Raw genomic sequence first — 20,798 nt, forward strand, 5'->3', positions numbered from 1 at the left:
ATACCACCAGAGTTTTCCTCAAGAGGAGTATTATTATAATTGAATCACATCAAAATGTGCTTAGTGTGACCACGCCCCTCATCAGCCTGAACAAACACCTCCACCCAGTTATCCTCAGCAGCACTCCATCCTTCATCCTCCTCCACAATATGACAGAACAGTCATCCCTTTGTCATCACCAATATGGGGCCTCTCACTCTCTCTGCCTGATCAGTGAGCTGCAGCAGAGAGAAAGCCCACACTTTATAAATGCTTCCATTCAACCTTTTGTGTTTAGTTTTTGTTTTTGATCTTAATTTTAGGCAGGTGACTTTCATTAAGCTAATTCTTAGAGTTAAACCTTATAATTGGTGAACATCATCAAACCTCAGCTTAGCAATGATCACACTGATCACACAGTCTGTTGTTACTTGTCTTGGGTGAGAAAGTTTTTTTATTTTTTTAACCTGGACTCTATTTTCCTATGTTTTTGTGTCTGGGGGACTACTGGTTACAACAGTTTTTTAAACTGGTCCAGTATTGAGCGAGACAGTGGCAGCTGCAGTGGCGAAACAGGGTGCAATGTAATTGTTTACAGGCAATAGCGCACCGTCAATGTACATCTATTCAAAGTGCTTGTCTTTGCCACTGACAGGTTCAGATTGTTATTATAAGTGTCTGACAACAGTACAGAAAATACCTTACAGAGAAATGAAACATTCTTCCTTACCCATTGCTAATTTCATCTGTTTGTTAATGTGTGTAACCAAGTCTTGTCCAAGAGGAAGTCTCGCACTGAAATCTCGCTGACTTTTCTACATTGTCAAAATCAGCGTAATATTCAGCCATGACACTGAAAATCTTTTAGACAAAACTAAGATGGGCTTTTTGTACTCTAACACAATAAACCTTTTCCCAGCACTTCTCTCTCCAACTCCTACATTTCCATCAGTTTTTTTTTAAATTATCTTTTTTTTTTTTTTTTTTTGCAGCAGCAGCAATCACACTTGTTGTAGAGCAAGACATAATTACATAAGATAACAAACAGACCAGCGAAAAGTAAGGAAAAACATTTATTTTCTCCTTAGGGTCTTTTCCATAATGTTGTCAGACACTTCTAATAACAAGCACTTTTAGTGGTCATAGATTATTGGTGCACAGTTGCCCATAGGGATTATACTGCAGCCTGTTTTACTGCTGCTGTGGCTGCAGCACTCTCTCTACATACTGGACTAGTTTAAAAAATTGTTGTGTCCATTAGTCACTTAAGATTGAAAAACATGGGAAAATAGAACCTAGGTAGATCATTTTATTTTTGACTTTACTTAATGTACTTGAGGTGCTTTCATTTTATACATTTCTGCTGTATTAGCTGGTAGTGAACTAACTAACTCTCTAATCTGCCTGTCTGAGAGAAAAAGGGAGAGAAAATCAAGTCTGCAGTGTTGTGAAGTGCCAGAGGAGGGGGAGTCGGTAATTACACAGGGAGGGAGGAGGAGGAGGAGAGGGAAAAAAGAGAGAGATGTCAGGGAGTTACAAACAGAGCAAGAGACAGAGACGGACGGAGAAAGGGAGGACGTGACGAGAGAGAAGAAAAGAAAGGAGAAGGAACAGAGAGGACAGGAAGAAGCTGAGAGTTTGTTACTTGAATATTTCTTGCACCACTGGAACTCCTGGACTACTGAGATTTACTCTGACACACTGCAGGACCCTGCATGTGCATGCTCTCATTGCTGGAGACTTAGCATTGCCCTGTCTGTACGTCTGCTGCACGTGTAGTTTTTGGTAGCTGCAGATAATAGGATCGGCGTGTTTGTACATACATGCAAGACATAGTCAGAGGATGGGAGCCCTTCGCCTCTGTCTTGCTCTCTTCTTCCTCTTCTCTTCTCCTGTGCAAGCCCAGTGGTGGCATTTCGCGTGGCTGAGCCCTAAAACCAGCACCAGATCTCCTCCTACCTCCATTCCTCCCTCCATCACTGCTCCATCCATCACCTCCTTGGGCCTTTCTGACACCCCAGGGACAACACAGTGGGTGACAGAGAAAGCTCTAGAGGGTAGCACTCAGATAGAGGGGTCTGTGCTGGCTCCTACACCCAGCCCAGGAGTGTCAATTTTTGGCCACAGCACTGCAGAACCCGGGACGTTACGTCCAGAGGAGAACGCAGCTGGAGATGGCAAAGCCAAGGCCCAGTACAAACCACTAAAACACTGGAAGAGTGGTGAGTGTTAATATGGATGTTGAAGAGGAGGGCCAATTAAATTATAATAGTTTTCTTTGCCACACTCTCCCATTGACAGAATTCTAGCTCTAGAGTGAGTTGTAAATGTTTCATATTTAGTATTACAGATTAGAGAGTTTAGATTCCCACAGCGGTTTAATGAGTAGTTTCAAACCTGTAGGCTTGTAACCCTTTAAAAAGAAGCAATGTCTACATGTCATCTCTCATGTGAAGCGGGATGTATATTTCTGCACTGAATTTTGCCGCACCTGTGGCATTGACTCTGCATAGATGCACACCCTACACTGTAGCCTGACGTGCACAGATCTCCTGTATATTTTTGTAAACTGAAAACCATTTTCCTCAGTGGAAACAAAGTTTGTATTTACTTTAATTCACATAGAAGAAACAATGAATTGTGAAGACAATAAAGCCCACACAGAATAGTATTTTTAGGCTTGTGTCTGATTTATTCTGGCTTCAGAAGTCCACAAGCCACTGGGCTAAATTAATGCCACAGGAAATGTCGTAGGCTTATGCTAATGTGATCAGCATGTTGTATATGTGGGGAGATCGTGTTTAGTAGGCTATGGGACAGTTGTTTTGTCTGTGAACATTGTGAGTTATAATTAAGCTGAGATTTGTAATGTTACCTTTATTGATGCTGTTGCGGCTAGGCTGATTTCTGCAGTGTATAATATTACTGTATATGCTTATGCTAATAATGTAAGCATGCTGTATATAAAGGGAATGCATGTCTGGGAAAAGAAAAATTGTTTTGTCTGTGAACCTTGTGAGTTATAATGGAGCCGTTTTTTATACTTTTGTTTAATAATTGCTATTAAGCCATGTTTTATGTATGTTTTAGGTGTGTTAGTTGAATCAATCAAACTTCATTTCACCGAAACACAAAACAGCATCATAGAAACCCCGACCAGTGTTTTAGAGGTGTAACTGCCTGTTGCTGCTGGGAACAGTGTTGATGATTGTGAACCAAGGCAGAAAAGTTGCAGGTGGTTAAACCAAAACAATGAGCTAAAAGATGCTAAAATGCTCTATAGAGCCGAGAGGAACTGCAAAATCAGGTGATATTTCTCTGTGGTTTTATGACTACAAGCAACCTCAAATACAGTACAGTGATTTAATCTATTGTTATTGTGAAAATATCAATTAGTGCACCTTTTACGCAAGATGCAGTCAACTCACAAACTGCAAGTATTCAACTGTAAATGCCCACAACACAAAGAGCAACTGTTAACACTGAGTATCAGTAAAGAAAATAGTGCAGAGTGTGTGGGGATTACACCCATGTTAACACATGATTTAAGGAAAACTGTTTGAGAAGACAGAACTTTTACTCTCTTCTGTCTTCCTCTCAGTATAACTGAGCCTTCATATTGACTAACTTAAGATTGTTAGTCTGTGGTTCAGTAGTTAATGCTGATGGGTTAGTGGTTCAGTTTTTTGTTAAATCACATCTGATGTCTTAAATGTTCTTTCATACCCCAGTGTTGGCTACAGTATGTCTCACAAATCAGAACAGAAGCCCTAGTTGTTATTCTTTCTGTAGCATGCTGGTATGTGACACAGTTGTACCCTGATGTGCTTTGCGTTAAATCTTTTAGAGTCTGAAAAATCCAGAGGGAGTGGGCCAAACAGCAGGAAGCTTTTGTGTGGCACAGCGGGGTCAAGGTGGGTTTAAAAGGTTATACGTGGCAACGATGTGGGGGTTGTTAATATTGGTTTTATAAGCCTTCGCAAGCTGATCAAGCATCCATGTGGCCAACATGACGGGGATTAGGTTCAGGAGGAGGGAGTTAGAGAGGAAAAATGTGACATGATCAGATGACTGGCAGACTTTGATTTGGTGACTGAGGACATTAATGCGATGACTAATGACTGAATGACTGATATACTAATATATATATATTTAATTGGCTGACTGACATGTTACCCTCTTATTGATACTCTGCTTAAATAACAAATGAACAATTAAAAGATTTACTCAAGTGTTTATAGGAGTCTTTAATCAATCAATCAATAAAGTAATTAATAAATCATAAAAAAATATAATCAGAAATAGGATATGTTTGTGTAAGCCATTTGTGTAAAATGTAAATTACGTAAAAGTTTTTACTCTGAAATCCATAACACATGATGTCATTAGATTGGATTTGACAACATACTTTCCTGGTGTTGTTACTCATTCGTATAGGCCTGTGTGTGTGTGTGTGTGTGTGTGTGTGTGTGTGTGTGTGTGTGTGTGTGTGTTTATCTTCAAACTAAAGCTGAAACGTTACACTTTACTTGAATATTTTCGTTATATTCAACTCTATACTTCTACTCCCCCTCAGTTAACAGAGAAAAAATGTAGGAGTTACTCCACCACACTTTTATTCTATTTGATCACTATAGTTACAATTTACATTTCAAAATAAGATTTTACACATTTTCAGGGGTGTTATAACCTGATTACCTGGGGCCCCAATGGGAGGGGGGACCTTGAAAAGCCTTGAATAAAAAGTTTGGATTTTATTTGCAATTTTTTATTTCTAAGTAATTATCTCTCCATCCATCCATTTTCTAACCGCTTATCCTCTTGAGGGTCGCGGGGGGAGGCTGGAGCCTATCCCAGCTGACATTGGGCGAGAGGCAGGGTACACCCTGGACAGGTCGCCAGACCATCGCAGGGCTGACACATAGAGAAAGACAACCATTCACACCTTCGGGTAGAGTCAACCTGCATGTCTTTGGACTGTGGGAGGAAGCCGGAGTACCTGGAGAAAACCCATGCTGACACTGGGAGAACATGCAAACTCCGCACAGGGGGGCTCCCGCACCTGGGACCCGGGACTGCACCCGGGATCGAACCAGGAACCCTCTTGCTGTGAGGCAACAGTGCTAACCACCACACCACCGAAGAAAGACTAAACTTTGTATAAAAATGGCCCTTCTCACCCCTTAAAGGGCCAAAATGGTTTAGTCTGTCCCTGCACTAGGATTTGTCTCTAAACTCAGCTAGAGCTGAGTAAGTGACTGCTTAAACTGCATGGAGCACCAACATACACTGTCAAGTCTTTCACTAAGAAAGGGAAATCAGGGTTCCAAAAAAAGAAGACTGGAAAAGTAAAGGAAAAGAAAGCAGACTGGATTTGTAACCAAAAAAAAAAAAAAAAAGATGCTTGACAAAGAAAATGAGACCCTAACCCTGCTTATGCATAGGGCCTGGATTTTGGTGCTACAACCCTGCACGTTTTACATATTTTACACACACATTTTCAATCATAAATCTTAAAATATGCTTTGTTAATAAAAATGACCTTTGTGCATTTACTTACACTACATTTAATACCTTCATTCTTCAGAGTAAAATTTGAACTTTCGCTTGAAATGATGCATTTTAACATGTATTGGTATTTTTATTATTTTACATAAAACTGCATCACTCAATTTTTCAGCCACTCTGGGAACAAGCTGGACATGCTACATTGACATATTATTGACACCTCATGAAGTTGTTACGTCTGCTAGCAAACCCATTTACACATCTATCAGACTTTTGTCTCTGGTCTGATCTCCAACATTTCCTCAGGGAAATATTTGGCTCCTGAGCTGTTAAATTATCTCTTATATTCACCAGTTGTTAATGTTATCTTTCTGCTGTTTGGTGCTGCTGTTTAGGCTACTTTTGGTTCATCAGCTTTTGCAAAGCCTCCAGCTGCTTAACATTTGTTCTAACATAGATTTTTGTATGCCAAAAAACCGAAAACTGAAAAGAGCATGTTAAAACAGCAGTTTCCTTCAAATCACAGCTAAAAACCTAACAATACAAAACTCAACAAAGATAGAACAAACAAAGATAGATTAATTAGTTAAGTTAGCATTTAAGCTAGCTGGTGAGATTGGGGAAGATAGCTACAGCTAGCCAGTTGGCTAAAGCTAAATCACTTGCTTTTTCCCCCTAGCTGTTTCCTATAGTTAAAATAAATACATTTTGATAAACTGCCTTGGTCATTTAGTTTGTGTTCTTATATAAATGGGTAGTTGTTGAATCCAGTCATGGAGAATAAAAACAACTGACGCTTATCTAAACTAGTACTAAAGGTAAATGACATTAGCCTAGCTTAGCAGAGAGGCTGTAGCTGCCATCAGCTCTGGCCATGGTAAAATTCACCATTTTTAAATGACACATTTAAGTGTATTAAATTGTAAATTGTTTGTCGCATTGATTTCTATGCTAATTATTATCAAATGGTTTTTATTTATGGTCGTTTGTTTTAAATATTAGGTTCTGGACAGGAAATGAAGGCATATTATGCTATCCCTCTATTACACAGTTAGCCAAAAAACTTAAAAGCATTTTTTTGTTAAATGTTGACAAGCTGAGCCCACAAGGTCCAGAAAGTCAAGACAATGAGCTAAAAGAGGCTTAAAGTGTTAGCATTTTATTGAATGCTTTGTAGATTTTTTCCCCACAAAACTTTCACATTAAATTTGATAATGATGTTAAAAAAATTATATCATATTGTCCCTAAGACTGCTAAGAGATTTCCAGTCTTCTTCCCTTTCTCACTAACCCATGATGTGTTGGACCCGTGGTCCTTCTGTATCTTGAAATGGCTGCTGTCCAAGTCATGACTGGTACTCACCATCAGGTCACTGCTGCCAAGTCAGTCTCAGACCAGATTTCAACAGCAATGTCGGCCAGTAGTTTCAAATGTATGTCTCACAGTACAGAAATGAGAAGTTACAGCACGCTGCTTGCAGCATGAGCTCTCTCAGAGCAGTCTGTTCCTTTCAGTCATTACAGGGCACTGAGGGCTTCACATCTGGCCTGGAGGTGTGACGGCTTGGGTGTGTTTGTGTGTGTATTTTGTTTGCACATCTTGAATGCCCACCTGTTTGCAACAGTAAACATTTAAATGGTCAGAGCTTCATTTGTAGTGGCGTGAGTGGTGCACAGAAGCACACCCTCACACACACACTCTTTAAACCCTCTAATCAGGTATGTTTCCAGTTGGTCAGGCTGATGAATTAGAGACCCCCAGTTGTCTGGTCTGGGCTTTGTGTGTGTTCATGTGGGTGAGATCTGTATTTGATGTGTGCGCAACATATGCAAATACATTTCTATCAGTGTATGTGAGTGTTTGTGCATGACAGATATAGGTAGCAGGGGTGATCCTGGCTGGAATGCTGAGGTGAGAGTTAGTCACCACGGGAGACAGACTCCACAGTGGGGGGAATCAAGGGAATGTGAAGCCATCTCTTCACATACACACTAAATACTCTAATTGCCTTTCATTGTGTGTGCATTTCTCTTTCGGAGGATTATGTCCATGTGAGGCAGAGCAGCGAGGCGTGGGCAGAGATCAAATCAAGGCAAATTAAAGACATGTCAAGATGATTCTGGCACATCCCTTTTTTACTCTAATGTGTTGTGTGAACCAGCAACACACAGGTAATAGACAAAGCCAGTTTGAACTGCGGATCAGAAATCTGCCAGAACAGCTTCTGTGCATCTTGCTTTCTGTTGAGTAATCCCACTGACAAGAAAAACAAGTTTCCACTCATTACTCCTTCTTTGTTTCCATTTACACATGTTTACATTGTCTCTGTCTCTGTCAGAGCGAGGCTCGGGAGGTCATCTGGACCTGATGGAGTTAATCGGCGTTCCCCTCCCACCCTCTGTCTCATTCACTCCTGGCTATGAGGGTTTACCAGCCTACAACTTCGGGCCCGAAGCCAACATCGGACGGCTCACCAAGGCCTTTGTGCCAGGGTCATTCTACAGGGACTTTGCCATCATTGTCACGGTAACACAAGAGAATTAAACCCTTCAACCTTTGTTGTTGTTGTGTTACTTAAAGTCGTCACCAGGGTCAAGAGACAACAGAAAATTCGAACTAAGTATACTATAGTAAAGTAGTAAAGTACTGCATATGGCATGGCTTTTATTCTGTGCTGAAGAACAATCTTTGTGGCCAGCTGAGGTCATGTTATGTCTCCACCTTGTGGAATTTTGATGATAATGCACAACTTCATGTCCAGGTGCTGTATTTTCTCTATTCCCTGATATTTGTTCTTTTACCTTCTTCATGGATGGATCATTGAATGGGCCTACTGGCTCAGACCCAGGGGCCCAAAGTCTTAGGGCCCCCCCTGACCTTCATCCTTAAAATGTCACTTGAAGACACGAGTGCTGACAAGGAAGAAACTCAAAATGATCTCTCAGAAACATAAAACAACTACAAAGAGACACAAAAACACAACAAAGAGATTCAAAACAGCTGCAAACAGACACACAGAGACTTGTCTGTGCCCAGGGGCCTATTGTCTGATAATCCACCCTCAATTTCCTCCTCTGTTTTTTATTTCCTTAACTTATGATGCATGTCATTATTATTGGTAGAAAGATGCAAAGACAATAAGCTTTAGTGACCTCTGATGTTACTGCCTCGTATTTACTTTAGGTGCGTCCAGCCAGTCAGAAAGGAGGCGTGCTGTTCGCCATCACAGATGCCCTTCAGAAGGTGGTGAAGCTGGGTTTGGCTCTCACTCCGGTGCGTGGTGGCCTCCAGAGCATCTTACTGTACTACACTGACAAAGAGCAGGCGTCCCACAGCCACAAAGCTGCTTCCTTCAGTGTCCCAGATATGACCGACCAGTGGACGCGATTCACGGTGAGCATTGCGTACTGCATGTGTTATATGATAAAGTACAGGCTCAAAGGGATATAATCAGCTGATACAGACATTTTAGTAGATATCTTTATTATTGTTTGTTTTTGCACATTTTCTTTACTGACTTACATGTATATTTTGTGCTGCTCTCCTTTAATAGTTACTTTATTGTTGTAAAGTGCCGTATAAATGCATGTATTTATTTATTATTACATTATACATACAAAGGGAATATCTCTCCAGGAAAAGAACATGCCTTTGTTGTGAATGAATATACACAAATAAAGGCATCAAATCAAATTGAATCCTTGCAACAACAAAAAATATAACAGCAAAAGCCATTTTATTGACAACAGAGAGAAATTCCATGACAAAACTCTATACTGAATGGGTGTATCTGATCTGTCTATCAGGTGGTGGTGGAGCATGATGAGGTGCGTCTCTACATGGACTGTGGAGACGCCGAGAGGGCTACTTTCCATAGGAAACCAGAAAGACTTACCTTCCAACACAATTCAGGCATTTTCGTAGCTAACGCAGGAAGCACGGGGCTTGACGTGTTTGTGGTAAGTGAAGAAACTGTCTACATGTTGGTGTGTCTGTGGGTGTTTTTGCATCTTTTTTCTCTGTGAAAAGGGGAAAAAGAAGGAGCCTATGTCAATATCAGTGTGCAGTTTGTCTTTGCAGTTGGCCTCAAGATTACATTTCTTGGTGTGTGTGTGTGTGTGTGTGTGGAGGTGTGTGTTCTGGCCTCTCATTACCATGTAAAAGAGCTGAAATCTTCTCTGCCCTCAGTCCGTCTCCTCTGGAAACTTCCCAACAATTTATGCTTTGAGGAAATGCTTGCACACAATACTGTCCAGTATCTTATGAATGCAACAGGCAGGATATAAAAAAAACTTGTGGTTCCCGTTTCCTATTCAAGCCTTTCAACCAGGAAAAGAAAAACAGATGAAAGCTACCCAAAACAGCTGCGTGTGAAAGTTTTCACCATTACCCATTTTGAATTTATGGGGTTGAAGGCCAAGCAGCATCTTCCAGGGCTGAAAAAGTCAATGAAAAAATGCCAAAACTGCAGTTCCTCAAATGGCCACTTGAGGCTGGCTCTAGGGGAGAATCAATCCCCACAGACCCCCATGTTAAAATGCCCAACTTTAAGGGAGAAATATACAGGGGCAGGCCTGTGATTGCATTACCGTTCTCCTTCAGCAGCTCTCTCCACCTGGGAAAGGCTACCCTGATGTTGACCCTCGTTTTTTGAATTCGCCGGTCATGTTGACTTTTTGATTCCCTTTTGTGCTTTCTTGGTGACGAGGATTCTGTCTCCCGTGATGCTGCATATGTATAACCCTGCATTATGCTCCAAGAGTGGGACTTTGTTATGCTGCAGTAGTGCCAGAGTAGTAGCGGCGCCGCTAACAGCAGCTAATAGCTGTCAGCAGCGCAGTGATGCAAGGAGAGGGATGAGGTGTGTGAGGTTGAGCCACTTGTCAGTTGTCAAAAGACAAGACCTGATTGGTTTGTTTCGATTTACACCCGCCCCAACAGTCCTACGTTGTAAACACAGCCAGCATGGTGAGGAGGGGGTTTGTCAACTCGTGTCGAGTGTGTCTGTGTAGGAGCCTGAATGAATGCTCCATGAAGTATCGGATCATCAATGCTTTCATCGGTTTCATCAATGTTATCATAGCTTTTTGGTACACAGCGGCTACTGTTGTATCCGTTTGAATGCAATATATGATTTCAACATAAGATGGGAGAAATTACTACACACTGTGGCTTTAATGCATATTTGTGTGTGTGTGTGTGTTTGCCTGTTTTATCTAATTCATAATTTGGGTAGATGTGTGTGGGAGTGTGTATGTATTGTATATGTGTATGTTATGGTACTTGTTTGGGGGAATCAGCTAACATGCTAATGGCAAGTCTAAATAGGGGGCCAGAGGGGGGCTTAGCCATGACTACATGACCCCCAGATATGTATACGTGTACTGTGCTGTGTGTTCCTTTATGTTATTTGTTTCAATGAAAAAAAAAAAAAAAAAGTTAGTTACAATTGCAACTAATGTACAATTTTCAGCTCATATTTACAAAGAAACATCATTTTGTGGACGCCTCCTTGACAGAACACCCTTCAGAACAGGAGCCAATCATCTGAAAAGTGATGAATACCACTGATGATGCTTCCAACCCAAGCACATGCTTACTGAACATTACCAGACCAGATTAAACAAGTGAAATTTGATGACTGGCTTTCCAAAACTTGCTCCAGATACTGATACAACCAGGTCTAAACAGAATCAAAATGTCATGACCACCTCTAGTAGTACTTCCTGTCCTGGCTCTGTTACAGATTTTACTGGATAAAATTATAAAGATCAGAGAGAGAAAGGAAGTAAGAAGGGAGGAAAAAATAGAGATGGTGTAGGAGGAAGGGAGAGGGGTGAGATATGGATGGGAGGAGAGGACGGGGGAGTAAGTCGATGGCAGATGAGGAAGTCAAATACATCAACAAGGCTCAGTTGTGGTCAGATCAAGGGCTTGACTCAGGCCTTTGAGTCTGCTGCCATGTCAGGTATGATGGTTTAGTGAGGTTAAACTTTAAGCAACATTCCAGTTAGGAAAAAAAGAAATATGTGTGAGTCTCTCAGTCAGCAGGAGTGACTGCATACTGTATATTCAAAAGAGAGTGAAGCTACTACAACTCTCTTCACACTGACATTATTACTGGAATCACTGTCAGTCAACTTTCAACTCACTGACGCTCATAAAAGATAAATACGAGCTGCTCGGCACTTGTTGTTGCCATGGCAAGTGGAGGCGCATCCGTTGCCACTTTATTCAGCTTTGTTCAGTGTAGCCTGACTTTCTGAACGGGTTATCTGAAGCATGACGACAGAATATGTGCATGCTCAGCGGCAGCCATGTCCAGTCTGAAATATCTGGGACACTGTGTGTGTGTGTGTGTGTGTGTGTGTGTGTGTCCTTAGTTTGTTGTCTTGGACTTCAAAGGGGAGCAGTGGTGGCATGAAGCCCTTTTTAATCAGCATGTGTTTGTGTGTGAGTGTTATAAATGAAGGAACTGACATCGCTCTCCATTTTCCCATAGACCTTTATAAACCCAGAGCTATTACTGCCATGTTGTGAGTCTGATTTTGTGGATGTGTCTCTATGTGCATGTGTGTGCAAGTGTGTGTGTGTGTGTGTGTATCTTTGGAAATCCAGTCTCTATGGTGATATCAACAAGTGGACTGTACTTCATTGTGTCTGTGTGATGCCCCTCTGTTTATAGAGAGAGATAAAAAGCCAAGTTGAATTTCACTGAAACAAACACAAGGTTTGGGTTAGCAAAATAGGCTTACCAGCATCAGAGCATTTAAAGGAACAGTTCACCGCCAAATAAAAATTACAGATTTTTCCTCTTACCTTAAGTGCTATTAATCAGTCTAGATTGTTTGGGTGTGAGTTGCTGAGTGCTGGAGATATTGGCCATAGAGAAGTCTGCTTGCCTCTAATACACTGGAACAAGATGGCACTCATTTGAAAAACTCAACAATGCAATGTCTCTTTCCAGAAATCATGACCCAGTTACTCAAGATAATCCACAGAGCTTGTTGTGAGCAGTTTCATGTTGAAACTATTTTCTTTTCACCAAACTACACCTGCCAGCCACATCATTGTGCAGAAGGTAGCACACATTAAGTCATGGCTCATTCACCTGACAGCACGAGATGTAAACATCAATGCTGTCCTCCTCAGCTAAGCTAATGTCAGCTAGCTCAGTGATGCTAGGTGAGCAAGCAGTAGATGCACACTTGCTTCTGCACTGTGATACAGTTGGTGGGTGTAGTTTGGTTGATAATAATATAGACTGATAAATAGCACTACAGGTACAAGGAAAAATATGTAATTTTGACTTTGGTGTAGCTTGTCGCTTTCAATTTGTTCATATCACCACATTTAACATTTTCAAGCAACTTTAGGCTTTAGGTCTGTTTACAACTCCTGAATGTTCAGAACATAAAAACGTTAAAGTTCAAGTAATTAAAAAGTGTATTTAAATACTGTACAGTGGTTCAGTTCCACGTATCATGAATTATATTGTTGCTCTTGTTTTTATTATTTGTAATATGAAAGAGAAGCCAAATTCAGTCCTTTCACTGTCTTTACAGCACACATCATTTATTTACTGTGAATATAGCTTTTTATACCTGTATAACCCAGTTTAGGTGTGTTTAAAGTGTTTCCTGATTTCCTGTCTCTGACTCTGCCGCTGTCTTTGTCTCCCTCTCTCTCACCAGGGATCCATTCAACAGCTGGTGATAAAAGATGATCCGAGAGCAGCTGAGGAGCAATGTGAAGATGATGATCCTTATGTGAGAAACACATAAATAAACACAGTAGAGAGCTGTACAAATAACATTCATATTAATCAACAGTACCCTCTAGTGGTCAGAGGACATCACTGCACAAAAATACCTAGTGACTGGGGATTAGTCCTCTTACCGACCCGAATGGTCAAATGAGTAAACTGTAGCAGTAACCTGACAACTTAGGAAGTGCTTCATTCATTACATAATTAATCCACTCTCTACATGATATTTTCTTTTTTTCATATTTTCTGTGTTTGGGATGCCAGGGCTTTATACATAAAAGGTGCCAGACCATAAGCAGCAGGCATCCAAGAGACACAGCGCCAAAAAAATGCAAATATAGTGAGGCAAAACACCAGGCGAGAGTGACACTGGAGTTGGCTTTTACTATAACTTTTGCAGGCGAGTGTGTTTACAAACAGTAACTGACAATCCTGCATAGTATACCTTTAACACCTCAGACAGCAACTGGATTTTTAGGAGAGATCATGCATCATCATTGGTTGACATTATTTTTTTGCTATAAGGTTGTTTTCTCAAACTAACATATAATTCAATTTTTAGGCCTCGGGATACACCAGCGGAGATGATGCTCTGGATGACAGAGAGACAGAGGAGGAAGTGATGAAGAACACTCATGAAAGAAAACATGGCACAGCATATGTAGGTTGATGAAGTGTATAGAACAAGTATCTGAAAAACTTCTTTTAAACATTGCTTACGGGTGGTGTCATGTTTTGGTTGGCTGCAGCCTGCGTCATTACATCAAATGGAAACACAAGTGTCATATTGTTCAAAAAGTTTAGGATCTCCATATGAATGAAAAACAACGACTGCAAGTTGTGGTTTCTTTAGATGCCCTCAGATGGGCCTACGCAACAAAGGTCTAAAAGGCAGCTGCAAGGGCTCTAAATGCCGTAACGTCAATTGCATTTAGTCTGCTAGGGTGTGCATGTGTGTGTTAGCTTTTCGTGTCCTCTGCTGTATATGGCGCACACTCCCCTTCTTATCATTAAGACCCTAAAACATCACTCCTCCGTGTGTGTGTGAACGTGTGTGCTTCTTCTCTTCCATTACCAACTTTTATTTTCCCACAACCAGGAAGTCACTTTGACCCCAAACATCCCGAAATCAACACTGACTTTGAAGTTTCAAAGGAAACTGTCCTTCAGCAGCTAAATAACTGCTAGCAGATATTTAAGCCATGGTTGATTCTGTCTCGTCTGGTCCAGAGACCTTAAGCAGCACCGAATGTTATATTTGATATCTTCTTTCAGATCCTGTTCCATGGATTCAGCATTTTCAGTTTTACTTGTACAATATGTGATACAACGATTTCTAATTAAGACTCCTTGATTTCTCTGAGGAGGAGGAGGAGGAGGACAGTGTTCCAGCCAGAGCTCCACCCACTGAGGCTCCCGAGGTGGAGCTTGATGAGTACTCTAGTCACCTGACCCCAACACAGGCCAGAGAAGACGCACAGATGAGAGGTCAGATTAAACCTCAGTATACAGCATTTATTTTTTCTGTCTGTCTTTAGTAGCTCATCAACCATTTCTACTTTGTGGTTTAACTTCCTGGTGACGAATGTATAGGTAACACATGGTGTCTCATTCACCAACTGCTCTTAGGAAGAATTTCTTCATAAAACCGACTTGCGCAGTTTTGCACGAAGATTCTGACAGTCACCAGTGTTTTCATATTTGGGATTTGTTCGTAGTCAAGAGCAAAATCTATAAGCACACATTTTGTGCCAACATTTGTACAGAATAATTAGTTAGTGTCTTTTCTTCAATTCTACAGTCGTATAATATTACAGGATTTAACTTACAATAGTATTTTTATTATTTACAATATGTTTCAATAATTATTTTCATTATTTTACAAAGCATTATAGTCTTTTAAAATAAAATAAATAAATGCTGCACTTACACTTCAGTTTCCACCAGATATATTCATGGTAACCATGACATCCAAAAAAAAAAAAAAAATAGTGATTGGTCAAGCTTATAGATTCAAAGTAGGACACTGGACAATGGCAAATTTACTGCTGCTGCAGTATCTGGTGTTGCAGATAGTGCCCTGAGGAGGCGTCTCGTCTGTGTTTGGCAGTTATGTTTTTTTGGATTCAGATTAAAGATCGAACCTTTCCCCAGACACAGCATTCAATGAACTAGCAATAGCATGCCATGCATCTTATTTTGTGTTATTTTATATCTACTCCTGACTCTACTGAATATATGACAGCTTGTTTGCGGTTCGCTTTCTGCAGAAGCATCTCCACTTCAGAACTGGCAACAGCCGTGGCTGGAGGCATTATGTTTTCTAGTTTTCTGCACATCCATACATCCCATTCTCATTAATGTGATAATATCTCAAGAACACCTTGATGTCATTTCTTTAAATTTGGCACAAATGTCCAGTTGGACACAATGATGAACTAATTAGATTTTGATGGTAAAAGGTCAAAATCACTGTGACTTTGCATCCGTCTCATTCTTGTGAATGCAATATCTCAAGAAAGCCTTGAGGGAATTTCCTGAAATTTGGCATAAACATCCACTTGGACTCATGAACTGAAAATTTGGTAGTCCAAAGTCAAAGGTCACTGTCACCTCACAATTAATGAATTCATAGGCTTATTATGACAAAACTTCATACAAATGTCTAATAGGATAGAATGATGAAGAAATAACATTTACTATCTAAAAGGTCAAAGGTCAGTTTCACTGTGACATCATGATGGTCTAGAAAAATACCTTTCTGGCCATTCATCATAATTCAGGAACAGAAGGGGAGACATTTGGTCAGATGCTGAATTGGTGACACTAATCTTGGGTGCCCATTTTGAAACGATGTTAATTGTATAAATCTGTGCTGCTGGGGGAAGATGTGTGTGAAGGATTCATGTTTTCACAGACATGGATGTAAACTGTAAATGCGACTTGACTAGTTCCCAGAGGCATTCAGCACTGAGGCAGTTATTCTAATTCTTTTATCTTTGGAGTCCAGTGCTACACCCTCTACAGGTTTTCAGTTGGGCATTCTTGACTTAATTCCCTAAACTTTTCTTCTTCTTCTTCTTCTTCTTCTTCTTCTTCTTCTTCTTCTTCTTCTTTAATTTCTGTGTGCACACCGCCCAGCATTCTCTCCTTTCATGGGGATTGGCGGGCCGTTTACCTATGCTAATTAGGATCAACTGGCACATGCTTTCAATTTAGGACAATGAGGCTCATCATCATAAGAATACAGGTGTAAACATTTCTGTGGTATAAGAACATGCCTTGACCTTTTCATAGCAATAAATATTTGCAGTCCATTTGTCTGTGTGATGCTTGACAAGTGGCAAGTTACTGTATTGATGGTGTTACCTCATGAGAATCTCATTGGTCAAACCTGCTGATGATGTCATATGCTGTGTACAGAGCCACACAGGGCAGAGGAGCCAGGGGAGAGAGAAGTAAGTTCACACGCAGACATTCTCACCTCTCTTTTACATCTTTATTTTGTTGTCAATGTTGTTAAAAACATGACATTTTAAATACTCTGCACAACAACATTTTTAATTACATTCCGTGTTCTTTACACATACAAATGATATGTAATTTGAATTTCCAGGGTCAGGTCAGGCCTGGGTTAAAAGGAGAGCGTGGAGATCCTGGACCCAGAGGGCCACCTGGCCCACCCGGTCGCCCAGGCCCCACCCCTCTACCTGGGCAAGCTCAGCCTGGACCAAGAGGGACAAAAGGACCACCAGGATCCCCTGGTTCCCCAGGGCTGCCAGGGAGAGATGGACAGCAGGTGTGTGTGCCAACTAGATAGAGAACATGTGTGTGTTTGCGTTGCCATCGTTTTTTAAACCTCTGAGTTGATAAGATTTAGTGCTGATCCTCAGGCCCTCTCTCTTCACAGGGAAGCAAGGGTGAGAAAGGAGATCCAGTAAGTTATTTATTTTCTCTGCAGCTTTTCTTCTGTCATATTAGTTATATTTCATATCACATGTAATAAATTCAACTATGTTTTTATGTCCAGGGTGTACAAGGACCTCAGGGATTTCCAGGTTTGGATGGAGAAGCTGGAATTAAAGGAGAGAAGGTAAGGCTAAAACAAACAAGTTGCAATTATTAACTTAACACAACTGGTAACCTTTAAGGTCCAGTGTGTAGGATTTAGGGGGATATATTGGCAACAATTATATTTAATATTCTTGACTACTTTTTTGATCAGTTTATGATCACCTGAAACTAAGAATTGTTTTGTTTTCCTTACCTTACAATGAGCAGTTCTACGTACAGAGTTTGGTCCTGTGGAGTCTGCCATGTTGTTTCTGCAGTAGCCAAGAATGGACAAACCAAAACTCTCTGGCTCAGCTTAGAGTCATTCACATTTTTGCATTTTTGCGTTTCCGCATCAGCCACTGTAGTTCTCCTTCAAGCTCGACACGCAGGCTAAGTTTCAGTTGGTTGCAGTCTGCAACCTCACCACTAGATGCCACTATATCCTACACACTAGACCTTTCAGTTCAATATCATTTTTATTGTATGTCGCCAAATAAATTGTTAAGGACAGATCCTTTCCTTCTTTCCTCTTCCTCTTGCCCTGCCTCTTCACAGGGAGAACCAGGAGTTGGTCAACCAGGCCCTCCCGGCCTTCCTGGGCCTCCTGGACCCCCCAGATCACGCAGTGTACCGGTGAGTATCACAGTTTATGGTAGGTATACTCAACTTGACAGGTGGCCATGGGCCAGTCACCAAAAGCTCCACACAGATCAGGTGTTCACAGGGGCAGGTCTTGGATTTAGGGACATTCATGGCTTAGCCCGGACCTCTGTTGGGGCTTTGGGGGAACCTCCCCTGGCAATTTTTGATAGACAAGCTCAATTTTGATACTTTTTATTCACCCTGGCACCTTACTTACATTAAAAGTGAAAAGAAATTCCATTTGTGAATCAACTTATTTGTAGTGTGAATTGTCTTTTTGTTGGAATTATCCTGTTATTTTTAGTAATGAAATCAGCATGGTATTAACATACATAATATGATGCACTTCGACACATCATCAGTGATAGTTCCTGGTGTCACTTGGGGTTTTAGATCTTTCAACTTCAGACCCCATCACCCAGATGACCCGACCAGGAGTGAATAATCCCCAGCCTTTGTCCAAGAAACATTTGACCACACTTGTCCCTTGTGTTTCACTGTCATCTTGAAGCCTTTAATGCGGCCTCTGAAGCTCTGCTGATGGCTTGTCTCTTACGTGCCCTAGTGATGCCCAGGAGACTGTTGGCTTTCCACAGTGATTTTCCTGCAAACTCCCTTCCTTCTACTTCAATGGGCATGCACTGTGCAAGTCACTCCCATCTATGGCATTCTTCCACCAGAATGGCATATTTCGCCTTATTCCTTTTACTTGCCTCCTTCATCCATGCCTCTGACGGCACTGTAAGCTCCAGCAAAACTACCTGCTGAGATGTTTCAAAGATCAGCAGAATGTCTGGTCTGAGGGCGGTCTCTGAGATGTTATCCAGGAATCTAAGCCAAATGAGAAGATAAGACATTTGAGCTGGTCAATGGTGCTACAGATGGATTCAGCAACTGTGTCACCAGTGATAGCGACCCTCTGCAGGTGCTTTAGGACAGCTGCTGAGGATGTGTTCCACGGTTCCTCTTCCCTGGCACAAGGGGCATAATGGCAGATTTAACCTTTCCCCAACAGAAGAGGATGCATGGGCTGGGCAGAACATCGTACACAGACTGGATGAGGTATTTGTTGAGGAAGGGTCCAGCCTACCACAGCTCGATCCACAAGACCTTTCTGTCTATTGCTTGCTCCATCTGGTCCACGCAACCCCACTGTCTGGCTTGCACACAGCTCCTGGACTGCAGCTCCTACTTCCCCTGGCTTTGCTGTAGTCAGTTACTGGAGTGATGCCTAACCCAGCTCCAGCACTCCATGCCATAGGTGTTATTCTGCCTGGTCCACTGCCTCCTGGGCCCTCTACTTTCTCACCTCAATTCCAGCCTGGGAGACTTTCGGGTCACTGGATTCCCTGTGTTGAAGAACCTCCCTCACACGTGTTACCATGAACTCCACACTAAGGCTGTTGATGAGAAGTCTTAGCTTGTTCCTGTTAACATGTAGAGTGGTGCTGCTCAAGCTCCTTGGTAACCCCAACTACCTTTGAAGGTGACAGCTGATTCTTCTCTCAAACCCCTGCACAGTGGACAATAGAAAGTCATACATCAGCAAAGGCCACAATACCATTGGTAGGATACCATGCTGATATATCCAGGCTTTATATTGTAGCAAATGCAGATGAGGATCAACCCTAGTTTGCGAATTAAATGTAGGACATGATGGTTAAAGCATCACAAACATCTCAGTGTATGTGTAAGACTCTGTGTTTATATGTGTTACAGTATGGAGCAGATGCTCTTGGTTCTGGGTTTGAGGACCTGGACAGTGACACTGAACTTATCAGGGTAAGACAAAGTCCACAGAGATAGATGGAACAGTCTGATGGTTTAATTTACACAGTAGAAATAATACACATTCTCTTTCCACCAGGGTCATCCTGGTCCACCAGGGCCTCCAGGACCTCCTGGTCCCCCTGGACCCATTTCATCATCTGACACTGCTGAAGGCCCCTCTTCAGGCCATGCTGGACCACCTGGTGCCTCTGGCAGAGACGGGATCCCAGGCCAACCTGGAGTACCAGTAAGTTACGCGGATGAAAGACATACAGTTCAACTGTTAAATTCTGTTACGTTTATAAGACCTACATACTTATGGGTTTATTTTAATTACAAATGAATAGCCATCTAACTGTCCTGAAGTCTTGTTTTATGAATCAGTTATTCATACAGGCATGCAGAGGACCTATAGGACCTACAGAAACACATTGCATTAGTCACAATTTAAAGGTCAAGTGTGTAGGAGTTAGGGGGATATATTGGCAGAAATTAAATACAGTATTTGTAACTACCTTTTCATTGGTTTATAATTATGTGAAAATAAGAATGTCTATGTTTTCATTACCTTAGATTCGGCTGTTTATATTTACATATGCAGCGGGTCCTTTTCCACAGAGTCTGCCATGTTGCTTCTACAGTAGAGTTAGACAGGAAAAACCAGACACTGGCTCTAGATAGGGCCATTCGTGTTTTTGCATCAGCCACCGTAGTTCTCCTACATGATTGGCACACAGGAGTTGTTTCAGTTGGTTGCAATCTGAAACCTTACCACTAGATGCCACTAAATCCCACACACTGGACCTTTAAGTAAACAGTTTTAAAACCTAATGACCCCAACTCTAATTAAACACTAAATACTTAAAGCAGCTGTGCGGAACTTTTCGTTTTCATTGATTATAGCGTCCCTTTGGTCGAAGCAGTATGACACCCACAGCCTGGTGTCGTAAAATTCCGACTGCAGCCGGCAATTACCGCATGCATTTGTTTTGGAGAGCGAGAGGATTAACTAACGTCAGGTCAGTCCAAGTAATTAGTGGAAACAGCAAAATTACTCAGTAAATTCTCCTGTAT

At 41.4% G+C, this 20,798-nt stretch overlaps 1 protein-coding gene across 4 annotated transcripts in view; it reads left to right on the top strand.

The window, feature by feature from the left end:
• Window positions 1-20,798, top strand: part of col15a1b (collagen, type XV, alpha 1b) — a 69,457-nt gene that overhangs the window by 24,671 nt on the left and 23,988 nt on the right. For 2 of the 4 annotated variants that reach the window (XM_050074522.1, XM_050074524.1), the window contains exons 1-14: window positions 1,497-2,201; window positions 7,827-8,014; window positions 8,672-8,881; window positions 9,295-9,447; window positions 13,183-13,257; window positions 13,819-13,917; window positions 14,621-14,744; window positions 16,680-16,714; window positions 16,873-17,055; window positions 17,167-17,193; window positions 17,287-17,349; window positions 17,868-17,945; window positions 19,674-19,736; window positions 19,822-19,971. In XM_050074522.1, the coding sequence (XP_049930479.1) occupies window positions 1,823-2,201; window positions 7,827-8,014; window positions 8,672-8,881; window positions 9,295-9,447; window positions 13,183-13,257; window positions 13,819-13,917; window positions 14,621-14,744; window positions 16,680-16,714; window positions 16,873-17,055; window positions 17,167-17,193; window positions 17,287-17,349; window positions 17,868-17,945; window positions 19,674-19,736; window positions 19,822-19,971 (1,827 nt within the window). In that variant the 5' untranslated portion in view covers window positions 1,497-1,822. Of the gene's footprint in view, window positions 1-1,496; window positions 2,202-7,826; window positions 8,015-8,671; window positions 8,882-9,294; window positions 9,448-13,182; window positions 13,258-13,818; window positions 13,918-14,620; window positions 14,745-16,679; window positions 16,715-16,872; window positions 17,056-17,166; window positions 17,194-17,286; window positions 17,350-17,867; window positions 17,946-19,673; window positions 19,737-19,821; window positions 19,972-20,798 lie in introns of those variants that run through there. The other 2 variants (XM_050074523.1, XM_050074525.1) reach the window with 2 other exon arrangements.

Source organism: Epinephelus moara, chromosome 21 (genome assembly GCF_006386435.1).
Source record: "Epinephelus moara isolate mb chromosome 21, YSFRI_EMoa_1.0, whole genome shotgun sequence".
NCBI lineage: Eukaryota > Metazoa > Chordata > Actinopteri > Perciformes > Serranidae > Epinephelus > Epinephelus moara.